The sequence below is a fragment of the Mesoplodon densirostris genome, chromosome 9 (assembly GCF_025265405.1).
Source record: "Mesoplodon densirostris isolate mMesDen1 chromosome 9, mMesDen1 primary haplotype, whole genome shotgun sequence".
Lineage (NCBI taxonomy): Eukaryota > Metazoa > Chordata > Mammalia > Artiodactyla > Ziphiidae > Mesoplodon > Mesoplodon densirostris.
The window spans coordinates 113,610,395-113,631,141 of record NC_082669.1 but is presented as its reverse complement, the minus strand read 5'-3'; the positions used below and the strand labels follow the sequence as shown (position 1 = coordinate 113,631,141).

Below are 20,747 nucleotides of genomic sequence, written 5' to 3'. Positions count from 1 at the left end.
CATTTGTCTTTAGGTATTTTTTGATTTTCTCTTTGATTTCTTCAGTGATCTCTTGGTTATTTAGTAACGTATTGTTTAGCCTCCATGTGTCTGTGTTTTTTATGTTTTTTTCCCTGTAATTGATTTCTAATCTCATAGCGTCGTGGTCAGAAAAGATGCTTGGTAAGATTCCAGTTTTCTTAAATTTACTGAGGCTTGATTTATGACCCAAGATGTGATCTATTCTGGAGAATGTTCTGTGTGCACTTGAGAAGAAAGTGTAATCTGCTGTTTTTGGATGGAATGTCCTATAAATATCAATTAAATCTATGTGGTCTCTTGTGTCATTTAAAGCTTGTGTTTCCTTATTTGTTTTCATTTTGGATGGTCTTTCCATTGGTGTAAGTGAGGTGTTAAAGTCCCCCACTATTTTTGTGTTACTCTGAATTTCCTTTTGTAGCTGTTAGCAGTTGCCTTATGTATTGAGGTGCTCCTATGTTGGGTGCATATATATTTATAATTGTTATATCTTCTTCTTGGATTGATCCCTTGATCATTATGTAGTGTCCTTCCTTGTCTATTGTAACATTCTTTCTTTTAAAGTCTATTTTATCTGATATGAGTATAGCTACTCCAGCTTTCTTTTCATTTCCATTTGCATGAAATATGTTTTTCCATCCCCTCACTTTCAGTCTATATGTGTCCCTAGGTCTGAGGTGGGTCTCTTGTAGACAGCATATATTTGGGTCTTGTTTTTGTATCCATTCAGCAAACCTGTGTCTTTTGGTTGGAGCATTTAATCCATTCACATTTAAGGTAATTATCGATATGTATGTTCCTGTGACCATTTTCTTAATTGTTTTGGGTTTGTTTTTGTAGGTTCTTTTCTTCTCTTGTGTTTCCCACTTAGAGAAGTTCCTTTAGCATTTGTTGTAGAGCTGGTTTGGTGGTGCTGAATTCTCTTAGCTTTTGCTTGTCTCTAAAGCTTTTGATTTCTCCATCGAATCTGAATGAAATCCTAGCTGGGTAGAGTAATCTTGGTTGTAGGTTCTTCCCTTTCATCGCTTTAAGTATATCATGCCACTCCCTTCTGGCTTGTAGAGTTTCTGCTGAGAAATCATCTATTAACCTTATGGGAGTTCCCTTGTATGTTATTTGTTATTTTTCCCTTGCTGCTTTCAATAAGTTTTCTTTGTCTTTGATTTTTGCCACTTTGATTACTCTGGGTCTCGGCATGTTTCTCCTTGAGTTTATCCTGTGTGGGACTCACTGCGCTTCCTGGACTTGGGTGGCTATTTCCTTTCCCATGTTAGGGAAGTTTTTGGCTATAATCTCTTCAAATATTTTCTCAGATCCTTTCTCTCTTTCTCCTCCTTCTGGGACCCCTATAATGTGAATGTTGTTGCGTTTAATGTTGTCCCAGAGTTCTCTTAGGCTGTCTTCGTTTCTTTTCATTCTTTTTTCTTTATTCTGTTCCACAGCAGTGAATTTCACCATTCTGTCTTGCAGGTCACTTATCCGTTCTTCTGCCTCAGTTATTCTTCTGTTGATTCCTTCTAGTGTATTTTTCGTTTTAGTTATTGTATTGTTCATCTCTGTTTGTTTGTTCTTTAATTCTTCTAGATCTTTGTTAAACATTTCTTGCATCTTCTTGATCTTGCCTCCATTCTTTTTCTGAGGTCCTGGATCATCTTCACTGTCATTATTCTGAATTCTTTTTCTGGCAGTTTGCCTATCTCCACTTCATTTAGTTGTTTCTCTGGGTTTTTATCTTGTTCCTTCATCTGGTACATAGCCCTCTGCCTTTTCAACTTGTCTATCTTTCTGTGAATGTGGTTTTTGTTCCACAGGCTGCAGGATTGTAGTTCTTCTTGCTTCTGTTGTCTGCCCTCTGGTGGATGAGGCTGTCTTAGAGTTTATCTTTCTGCAAAGCATAAACTGCATAATTTTAATGTAATTTGAGAAATTGCACGTAACACGTGTTCAGTAATGTTTGTGGATTACATAAAATGTGTTTCTAAATTTGTTATGGAAAGAGAAATGAGAATTAATGTATCTTTATGGAAATTCCTTTTTAAACATCTTTGTAGACATCTGCATTATGAGACCCCTAGTGGCACCCTTAGATATTAGGAGCTTTACCAGCTGGATGTCCTCTCTTGTCCCTTCTGTGGCCTTTTTTGGGAAATCACATCATCATGTCTACCTCTCTTACAGACCTACCTGACTGTGTGCAAGGATGTCATTGTGGTCGGCCTTGGTGACTGTATGTTTCAGACACAGCTTTTACAGCGGAGCCTGGGAATCATGCAAACAGGTACTTTGTTTATTAAAGGACTAGTTTAGAGCAACTAGCCGTCAGAACCAGCCCCTCTCCCCTCCCTCACTTCGCTGGTCAGGACTCTCGTTTTTAAGTGATAGATGTGTAGCACAAACTAGCTTACACCAAAAGAGGAATTAACTGGCTGAGGCAGCCAGGAAGTTCAGAGGTGTTTCTGGCCTCGGACGTGACCAAGTTCAGAGTTTCTGGCAAGGTCTTGGTATTCTCCTCCGGTGGTTTGTGTGATTGCAGCTGCTTTGCTGTGTGGTCACCAGCACGGCCCCAGCTTCTCTGCTGCTCCTGTCTGGTGTCTGTCATCGTCTGTGTGCAAGTCAGGAGCTGTTTAATGTCCCTCCCGCCACCGCCCCCCGAGGCCACTGGGAAGTTGCTGTCACCCCAAGGACAGGATCCCTGGTAACTAATACCATGGCGTCCACACAGGTTAAATGTGTTCAGTGAGTGAGTGAGAAGTTGGCCTCCTTCCAGGTGGGCTGGGCTTAGGGATTATCTGGAGCATCACATCCAGGGGGGCCGGGCCAGATCCTTGCAGCCCCGTCTCATTGTGGCGGGGGGAGTGTGGGTGGACCCAGGATGCCTCCTCTGCCTTGGGTCATGGGCTGGCTGAGAAGGGCACCGCTGGGCTGTGACCCCTGCCCGCCGCCTCCCTGGGGCAGCTGAGTCGGCACAGAACACTCCAATGCTACAGTTGGTTCTTTCTGAGATCCCTAGAAGCTTGGAAATGTATAATTTGAATTTCTTTAAGCCTAAATATTTGCTAAAAGAGATTGAAAATATTATCATTTACCAAATTCAACATGAAGTTTGCAGTTAGCTCTCTGGAGTCTTTTGCTGTAGTCTTGAGTATTGCCGTGCAGACCCCGGGGGAGTCTTGGCCACAAACCCCACAGCTTCTTTCTTTCATGGTTCTGCCCCTGAGGTTGGCATTTGGCCTGCATGGGAGCTGGGGTGGCAGTCACTCTGCTCTGCTGTCTCGAGTATACGTGTCCTTAATCTGTAATTACAAGCAAGATTTTACATTATTTGGTTACAATAGCCACAAAGACTAAATATTAAATAGAACAAATGTTTTTTGTTTTAAAATCTAACTTTTTCCTTTAAGTCTTTATAACTCTCACTTTCTACTGTGAAAACAGCATTTTAAACTTAAGCTTAATGATTGAAACTTTAAAAATGATTTGCATTTTTAAACTCAATTTATCATTTAAGAATTATTTTCCCCCAAGGATTAAATCTATTTTTAGTATTTATAAAATTTTCCAAGGAGCCAATAAGAATTTTAGATCTCCAGTGCAGCCAGTAAGCTACTGACCTTACCTTCGACCAGCTGAACTGATCTTTGTATTTATACATTCTAACAATCGGGATTTCCCAGGAGAGAATCAACTGTGTGCTCATTCTTTGTAGTCCTGTTACAAATGAGATTATACTTTGCAGTTTTGCTAGGTAAGCCCAGAGTCTGTTCTCTGGACTTGCTCTACTTGAAAGAGTCCTAATAGAACATTTAAATTTAGGGCTTCCCTGGTGGCGCAGTGGTTGAGAGTCCGCCTGCCGATGCAGGGGACACGGGTTTGTGCCCCGGTCTGGGAAGATCCCACATGCCACGGAGAGGCTGGGCCCGTGAGCCATGGCCGCTGAGCCTGCGCGTCCGGAGCCTGTGCTCCGTAACGGAAGAGGCCACAACAGTGAGAGGCCCGCATACCGCAAAAAAAAAAAAAAAAAAAAAAAAATTTAAAGCTCAGTCACATTTATGTTATTAACATTTGAGCGTGGTGTTCTCCATGCTGAAATGCGTATTCTGGAAGAGATGTCCTTGAATACAGCTGAGTTCCCACATATAACCCAGATGTAAACAGCTCAGTTCACAAAAATGCAGGTGTTTCTGCTATAACGCAACACGTGTGTTTTGAAAAACTCTGTGTGTTCTGCAAAATCAGGCACTGGAAGTGACGGGGCTTGTGAGAGAAGATGCCTGTGGTGGACTGTGGGCCGGTGCCGCATGACAGCACCAGGAAATGATAATGCCCCAAAAAGTAATTAGCACGACTACGAGGAAGGTTGAATTCCTAATAAGTAAATATTACAGTAAATAATGGGCTTTGTGGTCACTGCAAAGGTAAAGCGGGATTGATGGGGACCACAGCCTCCTGTGTAGAGCCGGGCAGGAGGGGCTTGCAGGACAGCACACCCCATCTGAGACAGAAAGGGGCATGGGTCCACGTGGTTCTTGGTGACTGCTGCCCTGGGATGGGCTAGTGAGCGTCTCCTTGCGTACAGACTCATGGTGGCCTGAGGTGCTGACCGTCAGTGCTGGGCCGACGTGACCCCCAGCTTAGCCATCCCTGTGCACCAGTCACTCCAGAGAAGCAAGAACTTCCAAAGTGAGGGCCTTCTGTTTCCCATAGCTGCAGATCCTGACCTACCTTAGTGACTTATCATACTTCACTGAACCACTACCTATATATATTTGGTCACAACGCACATATGGCTTGAATGTAATGAAATCACTTTCAGTTACAACTTCCGACATTTCAGATTTTCATCAGTAGTAAAGACACTAGTTGGTGTGAGGTTCTCCCATGGCACCAGGACCTTGAGGGCGGATGCACGGGGACAGGCCGCCTTCCCCTCAGAGCCCCGTCACCCTCAGCGTGTTGGCCTCTGCTGAGCTGCTGCCTCCTGCCTGCTTCACTGACATGACTGATATGTGGAGCATGTATCTCTCTGCTTCTTCTAGAGAAAGAGATTTGTTTCTTGAAAGTTTCTGCTAAGTTTGCAAAGACTCTCCCGACTTTGTGTTGATTCTGGTGGTGCTGTACACCTTCTGAGGGGCAAACTCAAGTGGAACATGACCGCTTCTTTTACTTACTTTAGTAGATAAATTTGGATTTGGGGTTAGTTTCTTATTTCTGTCTCAAGCAGAGCTTATATGTCTATTAATCTCTTTCATCAATCAAGGAGCTTCCCTATTAGGGCCACATGATTCCTATGTAAGGTAGGAGAGGTCATAACGCTTTGTCCCCTAGATACTAATCTGTTAACGAGGAACATTATTTCTGTGCTTTTCTGTGTGACAGGTTTTTTAAAAATATACATGTATAGTTTATATAGTATATACTTTTAAATGTATATAAGGAAGAATCATGGTTCCGGCCCAGCCCACCGGGGATGCAGCCCTGCATACAGACCTGAAGGTTAGTCAGTGGTGGGCAGCGCGAGGTGCAGCATGGGTGCAGAGTCGGGCAGGGGCGTGGGAGGGCGCGGCCACTGGCTCTGTTTGCAGTGCAGCTTACAGGCCAGTCTGGGTAGAAACAAAAAAGAAAATTGAAGGTCATCAGCATGAATTGTAGAATTGAGTTCACACTCTGAAAACATTTTACCAAATCATTGCCACACAGGAAAGGAGAGAAAGACACCAGCAAACTACACAGTGTTGGGGATTTAACAGAGTTGGCCTCGGAGATTCTTAGGCCACAGTTTGAAAGCTCTAGGGTCCTTCCTCTGAGACCTGTCAGCGATGTCACCATCGTGTGAAAAAGTAAGACACATCCTCCACCCTGGTGTTCAGGGAACCACACTGTCCACACATGCAGTGCTTCTTAGTGCCTGAGCCAGGTGGGCTGTTACTGTTATTGAAGGCGTCGGCTTTATATATTTAATAAAAGGAGCAAGTCGTAGGTATGTGTGTCTGTTAGGTTTTATATTAATCTGACAACCTGGTATTGGCTCACCAGCAACAGTCTCTTCTAAGTTACCATAATATACACGTGTTAAGTGAAAAAAATATACTAAGTTCAACTAAATTGTGTGATTAAATAACTGATTTTTCCAACTTTCTTTCCAGTGAAGGGATTCTTTTATGTTTCATTACTTCTTGGCATCCTGAAAGAGGTAACCAGAAGCTCCTTGACGCAGAAAGCAGATTCAGAGAAAGAAGTCTTAACGCTGTTTGATTTGGTGCAGAAAGTATTTCAGCAAATGTTGGAATGTATGGCGCGGAGCTTCAGGAAGCAACCAGAAGAAGGCTTGCAGGTACTGGTGCCTCCCCAGGGCGGGACAGAGGGACTAGAGGGACAGCGCCCACCTGGTGGACCAGGGTGCGCAGAGCCAGGCCTGCTCACACACTGGGGCCGTCGGGTGGGGAGAAGTGCCACACAGGCAGGAAGTGGCTGCCAGGTGCCACCTTCAGCTGGTGCTGCCAGCCCTCTCCCTGGGGTGGCACGCTCTGGGGCAGGAGGCGAGGGAGGCCAGGGGCCCACCTCCGGCCACCGGTCTGGGGACAGTGTTGGCGTGTTCAGGTCAGTAGGCCAGCGGCCCAAGAGCTCCTCTGCCCAGCAGGACAGAAGCAGAGAATGAATACAGTAGCTCGCGAGTGCCCAGCTGTTAGTAGTAAAGATTTAAAAAATGCTTAAATGGGAGGATGTTCATGAACTATTGAAACTTTCAATTTTATCCTGTTTTAACTGGTAGAGGTAATTGAAGGTTATTGGCCATATTTTCTGTAGCCTAGCTCCTATTTGAGTTAATTTGAAATAGTCCTGTTTTTGATGAGTTGGTTCAAGTGTCTGTGATCTATTTACGGAATTTGTGCCAAAATATTTTTCTTTTCTCACCATTGTCTGTGCAGCTTCGTTCAGAACACGTGGCCTCATAGTGGGTGTCTTCCTTTCATGTCAGTGATGTTTGTTCATCTCTCCTTTCGAAAACTTTATTAACGTTATTGATGCTCCTGTTTGTGGGGGTTTTTCTTGGCTCTGGGGCAGGAGTGTCATAAAGGCCCTCCTGGCGGCCTTCAGTCCTGTGCGCCGCCTTCTGCTCGTGGTGCCCACCAGCTGCAGAGAGGACGATGCGGCAGGGAGGGTGGGCAGATGAAACGGGCCCTGGGCCCCCAGGGGACAGCAGGAGGAGGCCTCATTCTTGAAAGTGGCTTTTTAAGCACTAACAGTGACTGGTGTGTTTTTCGTAGCTCCTTTATTCTGTTCAGACCCCTCTTCATGAATTTATCAGCACCGTGCAGTCCTGGCACGTGGACACACCTGTCCACCGAGGCGTGCTCTCCACTCTGATTGCCGCGTCCGTGGTCGAGATAAGTCACCGGCTCCAAAAGGTGAAGTGTGTTGTCCTGAAACTGCTGTGTCTTGTTTTGACTATTCAAGAGGCTGTTTTCTGCCGGCAGCACATTTTTATGTTTTTCCAAGTATTTTTTCAGAACTCAGGAATAGCGGGAGGTCTGCTTCTCCTGCAGCTCCACCACACAGTTCCGTGGCTGGTTTGTGTTTAGAATCACGTGACCATGGGGGGAAACATGCTAAGGATGTTGTCGTTCTTCCTTAAAACCAAGCTGCTCCTTGCATCTTGAATACTTCTTTTTGCCATATTTTAGAGGTTTAAGCGAGTTGATACATTTCTTAAGATTCCCCTCTCCTGACAGGCAAAAGTGGCCATGGTCAGTGGTGAGCAGGATGCACGACTACTCTTGGGCTCTGTTTCTGGAATAGTTCACATCTCTGACTGCCTTGCTATACATAAGCCTTACTTTTCTTTTTCTTTTACGCATAGGAAATTTGAACCTCTGATATCAGTTTAAACAGATAGTTTGTTTGCCCCTGCTCTATAAAGGACTGGCCGTTTTCCTAGCAGTAACCTATTTTATATGATTAGCCTACTTGGTTCAAGATTGACATAATCAGGATGGTAATTCAGGTCACAACAAAAACCACTCTTTCACGGCATGGAATCCTGGTGGGAGTGAGCGAGGGCATGGAAGAATGCCTTAAGATAGTTAAGTAATGATGCGTTTTCTCAGTATGAAAAGCTGAAATCTGATAGGAGGTATCATTGAAATATACACATGCAAACATATAGTTTGTATAAATTTTGTGTTATAAAATCACAAATATAAAAAAAGTTGACAAAATTCTGAGACATTAATAGAATTTAAGCCCCTCCTGAAAGCTTAAAGGGAGGTCATTTTGGTTTAGGAGTGTGATTCCTGGACTATACGCAGCCCAAGAACTGGAAGTTATTCAGGCCTGTGAGCTACACAGCTGATGACGATGAATCCGTCAATGACCTGTGGGCCATCGTGGCCCACCCACTGTCTGTTTTTGTAAATAAACTTATATTGGAAAAAAAAAAAAACTTATATTGGAACATGACCAAGCCCATTTATTTACCTTTTTTCTATGGCTGCTTTGTGCTATAACAGCAGAATTGTGTAGTTGTGACAGAGATCGTTTTGCCCACAAAGCTGAAAATATTTACTCTTTTACTACTTTATAGAAAAAGTTTGAGTTGAGAAAACCTGATCTGGACTAATAAGAGTAACGAGTTGTTTGCTTAGTGTAGAAACGTGTTGTTTACAGAAGGTAATCGAATTAAAGGGTGTTCGACAGAAGGCTTGTTGAGTGTCCTGTCTTTTTTCTTCTCTCCAGTTGATTGACACCACTGTGTATAGTAATAGGTTAATCATAGTTATGGTAGGCATTGCAGCAATTAATAAAAATCATTGCTTTGAGTTTCTGGAAAGCCTTGCTCAAGTTTGGAGGAAAACCCAGGGAAGTGTAAAATGAGTGATCAGTGCAGTCTCAGTCTCAATTCATGTCACTGACTTGACTCTTTTTTTTTCTTTTTTTTTTTAGGTTTCTGATACCAAAGAGCTTACTCCCCCAGAGGGTCTTTCAGCCCTTCCACCATTTTCAAGGTGTTTAATAGGAATAATAATAAAATCTCCGAACGTAGTCAGGTAATCCCCTTTTCTTTGCTCTTCTCTTAATGCTGTCGTGGCTGTAAGCTCTCAGGAACTTTAGCTCTCACCATTTGTCAAATGTGCATTTTTTTTTACTCTCACCATTTGTCAAAAGTGCATTTTTTTCCTGAGAGAAAACATTCCATACAATTTTCTCTCATTTTATCAGAGATTAAAAATATGATGGGCTTCCCTAGTGACGCAGAGGTTGAGAGTCCGCCTGCCGGTGCAGGGGACATGGGTTCGTGCCCCGGTCCGGGAGGATCCCACGTGCCGCGGAGCGGCTGGGCCCGTGAGCCATGGCCGCTGAGCCTGCGCGTCCGGAGCCTGTGCTCCGCAACGGGAGAGGCCACAGCAGTGAGAGGCCCGCGTGCCGCAAAAAACAAACAAACCAAAAAAAAAAAAAAAAATATGAGCATTATACAAAGTGAAATTCTAACTTTCTGAAAGATATATTCATCCAAATAGTCTCTGGTTATGCTTTATCATAACTACAGTTCATTTAGAGGGAAACATTTAAAATTTTAATGTCACTGAAATACTTCCTACAATGGACACTTTCAAAACACTTGACTTGGGTAAATACCATGTGGTTTTCATTCGGCACACAGCTGTTACTCATTTCTCCATGCCATGTATCACCTGACCTGCTTCTAGGGTTTCTTGTGGCACATGCAGGACTGGGGGGCCACAAAAGGGATAGTTTTGCAGATACCTGATACCTGTGGAATTTTAATAGTAGATATGTTCCTTGAAAACTTCAGAAAGCATTGTTTTTAACAGCTATGAATTATCTTTCAGTAGCATATCAAATCTTTTTTGTGGGCATTACGAGTATGCAGAGTGGCTTTATTCACTAACCAGAACAACCCTGTTCTCTTTCTAGCAACGCCCTCTGATTTCAGTGTCTCACCTGTATGATTTGGCATGCTTACAGCAAAGAGTATGGGAAGAGTTTAGTCAACTTCCCATGTTACCTGAAAACTAGAATTCATGGTGGTTGATGAATCTTGGCTATATTTGTCTTTCTATAAAGTATTAAGATATACTATAGAGTAATTTCAGTTGTTTTTTTACTTTTTTGCAGGTCATTTTTAGATGAATTGAAGGCATGTGTTATTTCTGAGGATATTGAAGGCATCGTGTGTCTCACAGCTGTTATGCACATTATCTTGGTTATTGATAAAGGTTGGTTAAATTTTCTATGGTATCGTCTGGGACAGTGCTGGGTGCATCTTACACAGAACTGTTGTGGAATGTTTGGGAGTGAATCCCCTGCTAGTTAGGCTCTCATGGCACTTTCCCCCAAGCTCTCCACGCGCTACACGTGTGCCGTCTGCCTGGGCGTCTGCTATGTAGCTGCCCTGTACCAGCTTGAATAATGGTAGCTTCTTAATGCAGCTGCTGTCCACTTTTCCGACTGGACCCATTATGTCTCCCTCTCTGTGCCTTAGACTGAATTTCTATTGATTTGTCATTTATTACCTTTGTCATGTACATTTAAAAATCTGAATTCATTTTTGCTAATGATGGTGTGTTTTGGTATTAATATTTAATGTATCTGTGTTTTGCTTAGCTTTAACTGTGCCTATTCTGGGTTTCCCAGCCAGTCGAAATAGTATTGGAAAAATAATTGGAGATACCTAGGAAATGCTTACCTAAGTGTAAAATATGGTAATGTCCCTGCAGATGGACTACTGTTAAGTTTCTATATTTTTTGACCAGTTTTACTAATGTTGAAATTATTTTCTAAGATATTATTCATAGAGTGTTCCTCTCGAAACAAGCTCTCCCCATAAGCATGAGTGCATAGTATGGCTGTAGATTCATGACAGGAATTTGTAACTAGTTTGACCCAGGCCAAGCATCAGGAAAGACTTGCCTGAGGCAGTGTCTCCTGGGGAGACATCTGCAGGAAGAGGGACGTTCTCCATGTGGAGGGTGTGAGGCTGGAGGTTGGGGTGCAGATGACCACCGTGTACTTAATAGGTACCTAAATATTTGCCAAACAGATGATGACTCTGAAATGTGTTAGTTCCGTTACTGTTCAAGGGTTGGTGATCATCAAGTCTGATGCCATGGACAGAACTCACGGGATCACGATCTTGGGAACTACCTCAGAGCCAATGAGGTGCTTTGTAATCACTCATTGGATCTTCTAACATCCCTTTAAAGGGATCATTACTGTTCCGGAGGTCAATATATGCACTGACTCAGAGGGGAGTGTAGGAGGCTCTGTCTTACTGAAATTGAACCTGCATTGATAGAGTGTTGTGCTTTTTGTGTGGTTGTGTTCAATATTTTTCTGTCTTTAACAGGTAAACATAAGAGTTCAAAAGTGAAGGGTGTTGCAGCTACTGTTCACAGAAAACTAAAGACATTCATGGAAATTACTTTGGAAGAGGATAGCTTGGAAAGGTAAAGCACTAGATACCCACCAGGTGTGATTATCTGAACACTGCTAGTTATTCCTTAGGTCTATTTTAGATCACGTTTTCACTGCTGCTCATTACAGCCAGGTAGAAAACTGGGGATTGAAGGGATAGAAGTGTTTCTGTTGACAAGACCCCTTGAGCATATGTTTTAATTACGTCCTCATTCTGTCTTTAAAAACAAAAACAAAACTGTCACTTGCAAGATTCTGCCCTAGAAAAGGAAGGCCATACAAACTCATTCTATATGGTTTTATTTTATTTTATTTTTTATTTTTTATTTATTTATTTTTGGCTGTGTCGGATCTTAGTTGCGGCACATGGGATCTTTCCTTGTGGGCTTCTCTCTAGTTGTGGTGCACGGGCTCCAGAGTGCGTGGGCTCAGTAGTTGTGGTGCGTGGGCTTAGTTGTTCCGTGGCATGTGGGGTCTTAGTTCCCCGACCAGGGATCGAACCCGTGGCCTCTGCATTGGAAGGCGGATTCTTACTCACTGGACCACCAGGGAAGTCCCATCATTCTATATGGTTTTAAACCTAGACAGATTATATTTGACAGTTTGCTGTGTTTTTGAAACTATGAACATTCATTCCTGGGTTATAATTACCAGTTTACAAGTATCCATGTTGGGAATGGGAAAGGTCCCTCCAGAGACAGAAGAAATGTGCACTGTTTTCTACTTTCCAGGTAGCCTGTTGCTGCTGCAGGGACTGCTGTCTAAGAATGTGTTCATTGGGCTATTTTTCCAGCCAGGTGTTTTTGCTGCTGTATAATGTTTTTGACATGCTGTGCAATTTCCTGTAGACTCTTTTCTGAATTGTGTTTGACTCTCAGACCAGCCACAGAAGCAGTGTTTTTCCTGCTGTTTTCTGAACACCATACAGTTAAGTGTTACAGGGCTTTGAACCAGGTAATTAGTTTTATATACGTCTGGGAAATAAGCCACTTTCCATAGCTACTTTTTCCTTTGGAGAAAGACTTTCAAAATCCTAAATTGCTAACTTATGAACAAAGACAGTTTTATCTCTTCCTTACCAATCTGTATACCTTTCTTTCCTTGTCTTATTGCATTAGCTAGGGCTTCTCGTACAATATTGAAAAGGAGTGGTGAAAGGACATACTTGTCTTGTACAGGATCTTAGTGGGAAAGCTTCCCATTTCTCACCATTAAGCACAATGTTAGCTGTAGATGTTCTTTATCAAGTTGAGGAAGTTCCCCTCTATTCCTAATTTACAGATAGTTCTTATCATAGTGGGTGTTGGATCTTGTCAAATGCTTTTTCTGCATCTACTGACAGGGTCATAGGATTTTTCTTCTTTAGCCTGTTCATGTGGTAGGTTACATTAGTTGATTTTCAGATATTGAACCAGCCTTGCATACCTGGGATAAATCCCACTCAGTCATGGTGTATAATTTTTTAATACACTGTTGGGTTTAATTTGCTAATATTTGATTAAGTATTTTTTGCATCTATGCTCATGAGTGAGATTGTTCTGTAGTTACCTTTTCTTGTAATGTCTTTGTCTGGCTTTGCGACTAGGGAGTTGCTGGCCTCATAGAATGACTTAGGAAGTATTCCTTCCCTTCTTCTATCTTCTGAAAGAGACTGTAAAGAATTGGTATAGCTTCTTTCTCAAATATTTTGTTAGAATTCACCAGTGAATCCATCTGGGTCTGGTGCTTTCTGCTTTGGAAGGTTATTAATTATTGACTCAATTTTTTTTAATAGATGCCTATTCAGATTGTCTATTTCTTCTTGAGTTAGTTTTGGCAGATTGTGCCTTTCAAGGATTTGGTCCATTTCATCTAGGTTGTCAACTCTGTGGGTATAGTATTACTTAATTGTCTTTTTTTTAATGTCCATGGGATCTGTAGTTATGTACTCTCTTTCGTTTCTGATATTAGTAATTTGTGTCCTCTTTTTTTTTTTTTCCAGCCTGGCTAGAGGCTTATTGGTTTTATTGATCTTTTAAAGAACCAGCTTTTGGGTTCATTGATTTTCTCTACTGATTTCTGTTTTTCTTTTCTTTTTTTTTTTTTTTTTTTGCTTTCTGCTCTAATTTTTATTATTTCTTTTCTTTTGCCTGCTTCGGATTTAATTTGCTCTTTTTTTTTCTTTTTTTCTGGTTTCCGGAAGCCTAGATTACTGATTTTAAATGTTTCTTCTTTTCTAATCGTCAGTGCTATAAATTACCCTCTAAGCACTGCTTTTTCTGCATGGCACAAATTTTGATGTTTTGTTTTTATTTTCATTTAGTTAAAAATATTTTAATATTTCTCTTGAGATTTCTTCTTTGCCGCATGTATTCTTTAGAAGTGTGTTATTTAATCTCTCAATTTTCCAGTTATTTTTCTGTTATTGATCTCTACTTTAATGTCTGAGAGAAGACATTGTATGGATTTCTATTCTTTTAAATTTATTAAGGTGTGTTTTATGGCCTAATATGTGATCTATCTTGGTGAATGTTCCACAGGAGCTTGAGAAGAATGTGCGTTGTGCTGTTGTAGGGTGAAGGAATCTGTAAATGTCAGTTGTATCCTATTGGTTGATGGTGTTGAGTTCAGCTTGTCCTTACTAATTTTCTGCCTGCTGGATCTGTACATTTTTGACAGAGGGGTTTTCCTTTATATATTTTGTAATCCTGATATTAGGAGCATATGATTTTAGAACTATTGTATCTTCTTGATGGATTGACCCTGTTATTTTTATGAGGGGTCGCACTTCTTCTCCAGTAATGCTTTGCTCCGTAAAAGCCATTTTGTCAGGTATGAAGATGGCTCCCCAGCCTCCTTCAGTGAGCATTTCTGGAGCATTCGTGGTGTTTTAGTCAGGAGGAGGAAACCCCACAATGACGGGACAGTGTAAGCTCCACGTCAGGAGCCCCCATCAGGGCGCCGGTGCAACGGACTGGGGGCTCATGAGGGTCACAGCGAACTGTAAAGGGTGGGAGAGCGGCAGATGTGAGGAGCAGCACTACCCCTAGGGAGGATGCACACCCCAGGCTGAGCCTCTCCAGGATGGAGAAGTCCTGAGGCCTTCTGGGGGGACCGCTGGCCATCTAGTCTCTGGGGGGCGGGGCCCATCCGTAGGGAGGTGCTGGGGGAGCTGCTCAGCCCATGAGCCCGCCGCGGGTCAGGCAGCCGCCCTGTGGGCCTTGGGTGCTGCCTCTGCTGCCCGCACCCCCCGGAGAAGGCTGGACCTTGTGGGAAGCCCTCCGGCGCCCCTGCTGCCAGGGCTGGTGCCGTGCCTCATGAGCCCCAGCGGGGCCCTGGAGCCGGGGCTTGCTCGTCTGCGAGCCAAGGACGTGCGTTCAATTACAGGCTTTACTGCAGAGACTGTTGACTATTTCCTATGCAGTTTAGGAAGGGTCTTTGAGGAAGAAACCCAACAGACTCTAGGGTTATGATCTTGTTTAATTTCTAGGTATGTGAGGAAGAGGGACGTGAGCTTCTAATTTGGAGGAAACTGAGGAGTGTTTGTATGTTTCTGAAAACACAGTGCAGTGCAAATACTAAATAAGGCTGTCAGAATTACAAACTAGGTAAATGATAGGTTATTGCCATGGGACATGGTCATAACCTCGGAAATGCAAGCATTTTACAAGATTTCTCTGTTAGAAATACCATCTGTAAGGATAGTTTTTTGGAAAAGAATGGTATGAACTGCTCTGAGGGAGCAGTAAGGAAAGAGGGACGTTTGCACTTGTACAGAGGCTCCAGGCGAGTACTTGCATTGTGTTAGTTACATTGACAGAAAAAAAGGCCTTAGAAGTTCAGAACTTACTCCATGGAAAAGAAAAAGATATTCATAGAAATTAAATGCAGGGCATGTAATATTTTGTTTCTTCACTGTTTCTACAACTGTGCAGTTTTCTGTGCTGAGCTGATACACAGATGGCAAGAAACAGTTCTCGCCTTTAAGGAGGAAACATCCTAAAAAAGTAAATAGGTAGAGACTAAAATACTGGCTTCTTACTTCAATATGCAAGAAGCACACTGTACAAAAACAAGTGTCTGGAAACTAAAAAAAAAGAAGAACTTAAAAAAAATCGATGAAACAAAAAAATCAATCTAATGGAAGATAAGCAGTTAAGATTTAAGACTCTATTTTAGAATATTATTTATTTTTGTTGGCATAGAGACGTTAAGGCAAGTCTGCATCTTTAAGACTCTTGGGACCCTTTGGTCCAATGACTATTTTAGGCAACGGGGCATTAATTTAGAAGTGGCTGTTTCCTTACCCAGTACACGAGCTTTCTCTGCCGCAGGGCTAGGGTTTTGCTGACTGGTCTCTTGGGTGGTGTCTCATTGCACTTTCAGTGCCTCACCTGGCATAGGGCTCTGTCCATTGTGTAAATTGTGTAAACTGGACTGTTTTCTCAGGAGCAACAGCATGCATTCACCAACGCACTCATGCTTTTAAGTGTCAAAGGATGTCACCTTTTTTCCTTTCATACATAGTATATGAGTAGCACTATAATTAGAGATTATTTCTTAACGTTTGTGTTATATCATGAATTTTTCCCACTAAGTGAACTGGAATCATATTATAAGCAAGTTAATTACCAGCATTAACTGTGTTTTGGCAGCTTTGGTGGTGTGTGTGCGTCCCCAACGTTAAACCTTGTGATTAGACTTGAAGCAAAGGAGTATTCCCTGAAACAGTGGCCTCTTTTTTATTATCAAGTATTGATACGTAATATCACCTTATTCCACTGTATGTAATTTTCATAGTCTTTTGAAAAATGAATTCGAGGCTGGATGCTTTTTGTAGCTCATTTAGAAGCATGCATCAAAACCTAGGACCTTGGTGTGGATAATTAAAAACTACTCGTAAATAAAACCCTTCTTTAATTAGAAAACATACGTTGCTTATCTTACCGATTGTTTTTCTCCGAAGGCTGATTTTGTGCCTCTCCTGTGTTGGCGTCTCCAGCTGTGAGCACGGCCGGCCTTGGGCCGTAGGAGCTGGAGGTGGACGGGTCGTGGGGAATCAGAGCTCAGTGGGCGACATGGGGGACCCTGGACCAGGGCTGCCACTGTCCCTTCCAGCTCTGAAATTGTACGCTCATTTATTTTGCCCCTTAATAATTCTGATTCCTCTGGTCTATACAGTGTATCCAACCCTCTCCCCAGGTAATAGGAGAATCACTGAATTCACAGGAGAGCAGAAGAGCTTGTTGCTATCCGAGCCCCGTGAGGTAGTCAGAGGCCTGGTTTGCACCCACCGTACCTTTGCTGATGCTGGGGTCCCAGGCAGGTTGCTTTGCCTCTCAGCCTCGGTTTCTGGCCTTGGAAGGAGAAGTCAGGATGCCCGGCAGCCCAGGACTGGCCTGGTGCTCGGTTCAGAGGTGACCAGAGTCTCAGACTGGACTTAGGCCAGCATGAGAGGCTGATTACCCTATAGTAATTTAATAAGTCATTTTGCCAAGGTAACCTAACATTTTTCTTTAAGGGTTTTAAAGTTCTTACATAAGGAGACAATATTTTCGAGTGATTAAAAATAAGTCTTAGATTCTGGGGCGTTGGTGACTTACCGTGTCCTGTGTCCCTCTGTGTCGTCTCCTGGGTGGGACAGTGCTCCCTCCCTCTGGCCACCAGGGAGCTGGGGGGCCTGGCTGGCATGCCGGCCCTTGCAAGCGTCCTAGCCTATAGCTCTCGAAGAGCTGATGCAGGAGGGTGGTGCCGTCGGACACTGATGCCGGGAGACCGGAAGGGATGGGGAGCATCGAGTCTCCTGGTGTTTCTCCGGATGCAGACACCTGCTCGCTGCTGTGATGGGGCGGCTTCCGTAGGCTCCGTGCTTCCCACTGTCTGCCGTCTCTGCTCAGCCTGAGGCGTCCGTGGGGCGCAGACAAAAATGACTGCACACTTGCAGCAGTGGAGCGGTGAGAGAGAGACAGGACAACCGTTAGTAAAGCAGCAGTGCTGGGCCAGCCAGACACTTAATGACAAGAGTCTTCAAAGAAAAATCAGTCGTAGCCCAAAAGAATGATCTGGAACTAAAAACCCTTGAGTTGGAAACGTTGTTGAGGCACTGGAGCCTCAGCTCCCAGGTGGTCCAGAAGGTTGCCGTGGAGGGTGCCCCCGAGCAGGACAGACACCGATGAGGGTCCTGGGGGAAGCAGACCAGGGAGAGACCCAGGGAAGCAGCGATCCAACCGCCGACGGGAGAGGATTTCCTGGGGCCAAAGAGATATGCAATTTTAAAGATTCATTTTTTGTTGTTGTTTCTTTAACTAAAGTTTAGACGGGACTGATGAAAAAAATCACACATAAGTCTGAATAAAATTCCTGAATTTTGAGACAAAGAGAAAGATATGAAAACTTTTCTAGATCCGTGTTGGCCCCTACGGGGCCCCTCGTGACGAGTGGAACAAGTGAGTGTGACTCGAGATGTGGCCCAGGTGTGAGGACCCACAGGCTCTGCGGCTGGTGTGCAGAAGGGCTGTGAGATACGTTGGTGATGTTTTTGTGTTGGTTACAGGTTGACTTACTTCGGTGTGTGAGGTTAAATAAAATACACTGTTGACTCTTGGACAGCACAGGTCTGAACTGTGTGGATCCACTTAAATGCAGACATTTTCCATAGTAAATAGCCCAGGACTGCACAGTTGTAGTTGGGTGAATCTGTGGATGCAGAACTGCGGATATGGAAGAGCTGCGTTCTCAGAGGGCCGACTAAGTTATCCGCAGATTTTCAACTTTGCGGAGGGTCGCGTCGCCCCAAACCCCTGCGTCATTCAAGGGCCAACTGTCTCAAGACGAATTTCACCCATTCTTTTCATCTCTTTGAACGTGGCTACTAGAAAATGTAAAGTTACCCCATGCTTGTGTCGATACTGGACAGGGCAGGACATGGGCAGACCCGAGTGCCCATAACAGCTCCAGGCTGAAGAGTGAATCAAGCTGAGAGGCCATTTGGGATAAAGGTTGAGGTTTGTCTCGGCAGGAATTCAAAGGTTGGCTGGCCCGCACACCCTCTGAGGGGAGCTCGGGGGATGGAGAAGGAAGGGGAGTGGGTGACGGGCTGCTCAGCCAGTCTCGCCTGGGGACAGGTGTGCAGGGGGTGGGACGAGAAAGTGAGGTGTGTGTGCAGGAAGTCAGCAAGCATGGTCGCAACAGTGCGTCATGGGGGTTAATAGTTGTCGTTTACCTTGTGCTCTCGCGAAGGAGGGAGACGAGCTAGCGATTGTGGGCGTGGGAAAAGGGGGTGCCCGGCCGTACCCGTGAGCCTGCCGTGTGTCTGCGCAGCGGTCTAGATCCTCCTAGAGGAGAGTCCTTGTGAGTGAAAGAGGAAGCACGGCCAGGTGAGCACCTTTCACTGAGAGGGTCTTCTGTTCGTGTTTCTTGGGGACGGAGGACGCCTCCGGTCCCGGATGGCTCTGTCTGTGTGCCGTGTGTCGCGCTAAGGTTTCTGCTGATGGCGATTCTTATTACTCCATTTACCTATGAGAAAGAGCAATTACTTCAGTTTTCTCTTTAAGTGTATTCTGTTGCAAACCATTTTTAGATTTATTCTGTGAAAATGTAAATTTGCATACTTCAGTCACATTTTTCTGTAGCTAATTCTTTCTCTGTTTCAGGTTTCTCTATGAATCATCATCAAGAACTTTGGGAGCACTTTTGAATTCATAACCAAGCCAACAGCTTGGTCATTAAAAATAGAGAAAAAGGACTTATAGAAAGCGAGATGAATGTGTATTTTCCTAGTGGTTTTTTTGTTGTTGTTGTTGCGGTACGCGGACCTCTCACTGTTGCGGCCTCTCCTGCTGCGGAGCACAGGCTCTGGACGCGCAGGCTCAGCGGCCATGGCTCATGGGCCCAGCCGCTCAGCGGCATGTGGGATCTTCCCGGACCGGAGCACGAACCCGTGTCCCCTGCATCGGCAGGTGGACTCTCAACCACTGCGCCACCAGGGAAGCCCCACGAGTGTTTTTAATGTTAATAACCCATATAGTAGAGAAGGGGTAGGATTTATTTGAGGGTGGGTATGAGTAGAAGAACACTCCAAGGTTCTCACATGTTTGCCCAGCGCCTGCATAAATGATACATTTAATGTAACAGGCTCCAGGTATGAATGGTGCAGAAACCCACAGTGCAAAGAAAGAAAAAAGACACCTTTCTAGTAAACCCGGTTGTTTTAAAAATGACTTTTATATATAATATTGCTTGCAAACTATGAGTAATAAAGCAATGACAACACCTGTTTGTCCACTTGATTTAAAAATATTGGTACAAGTTTTCCCCTGCAGGAACGAGGGCTGAGTTCTGGGCAGGCCTGCCTTTCTGCCAGGGGCCGAGGTATAAAGCGCAGGGAGCGGCTGGGTGGGTGCGGGGAGAGGGGCCACGCGCGGGGGCCTGGGGCGGTGAGTGCCAGGACACAGGTCCAGTCGTTCGGCCTGAAGCTGCACCACGTTTTCTTTCCGAGGGCTGTCCCGGCTGACGGGGGACTGGCCCCCGGCTCCCTGGCTGCATCATCCTACGTCACCATCCCCGTTGCCAGAGTCTCCACGTTCAGACCCCGACAGCCTTGGCCCGGGTCGAGGCCGTCAGCATCCTGCCGCCTGGGTGCTGCTTCAAACGCACGCGTGTTCTGGCTCAGCCCCCAGCAGGAAGGAGAGGTGCCAATGTCTCAGTGCCTCTGTTTCTCGAAGAAGGTACCCAAATGGACTGTGCACCGTGGTCATGAGCATTTAGCACAAGGTTTTACCGAGGGCTATCTGAGGACTGGGAGGTGGGGGGTTGATTACTTAGCTGGTTTGAACATAAGACTATCTAAACATCTTTGCTAATTAACTAAGCCATACTTTGTGTTGGTGAATTTTTTTTTTTTCTTTTTTGCCCTTTCCTTGTTTGATTTAGTTTCAAGAATAGGCAAGCCTCATAAAATGAACTGAGGAGTGTTCTGTCTTTTGGTATTCCTGGAAGAGTTTGTTCAAGATGAGATGTAGTTCCTTGCATTGGTTGTAGCACTCTAAAATGGAGCTTGGTGTTTATTTCCTTTGTGGAAGAGGTTAATTGGCTTTTTAATTTGCATGTACGTTTTTAGGATAGTCGGGTTTTCTTTCATCTTGTGTCAAACTTGATGGATGAAATAATCCAATTTGTGAAAAAATGTAATTCCATTTTTATTGGGTCAAAATAGTTCAGACACTCCTGCTGAAGGCATACACCCTAAGAAGTCCCTACATATGTGCACGGGGGACAGAGCAGGGTGCTCAGATGCGGAGTGGCGGGGTGCCGGGGCG

The 20,747-nt window shown here is 44.1% G+C and overlaps 1 protein-coding gene across 3 annotated transcripts in view; it reads left to right on the top strand.

Annotated features, from left to right (window-relative positions):
* Positions 1 to 19,701, top strand: part of NCAPG2 (non-SMC condensin II complex subunit G2) — a 61,857-nt gene extending 42,156 nt beyond the window's left edge. For all 3 annotated transcript variants that reach the window (XM_060107998.1, XM_060107996.1, XM_060107997.1), the window contains 7 exons: positions 2,197 to 2,296; positions 6,162 to 6,349; positions 7,284 to 7,424; positions 8,959 to 9,062; positions 10,153 to 10,253; positions 11,384 to 11,483; positions 19,083 to 19,701. In XM_060107998.1, coding sequence (XP_059963981.1) covers positions 2,197 to 2,296; positions 6,162 to 6,349; positions 7,284 to 7,424; positions 8,959 to 9,062; positions 10,153 to 10,253; positions 11,384 to 11,483; positions 19,083 to 19,134 — 786 coding nt within the window. In that variant the 3' untranslated portion in view covers positions 19,135 to 19,701. The remainder of the gene's footprint in view (positions 1 to 2,196; positions 2,297 to 6,161; positions 6,350 to 7,283; positions 7,425 to 8,958; positions 9,063 to 10,152; positions 10,254 to 11,383; positions 11,484 to 19,082) is intronic.
* The last annotated feature ends 1,046 nt before the right edge of the window (positions 19,702 to 20,747 follow it).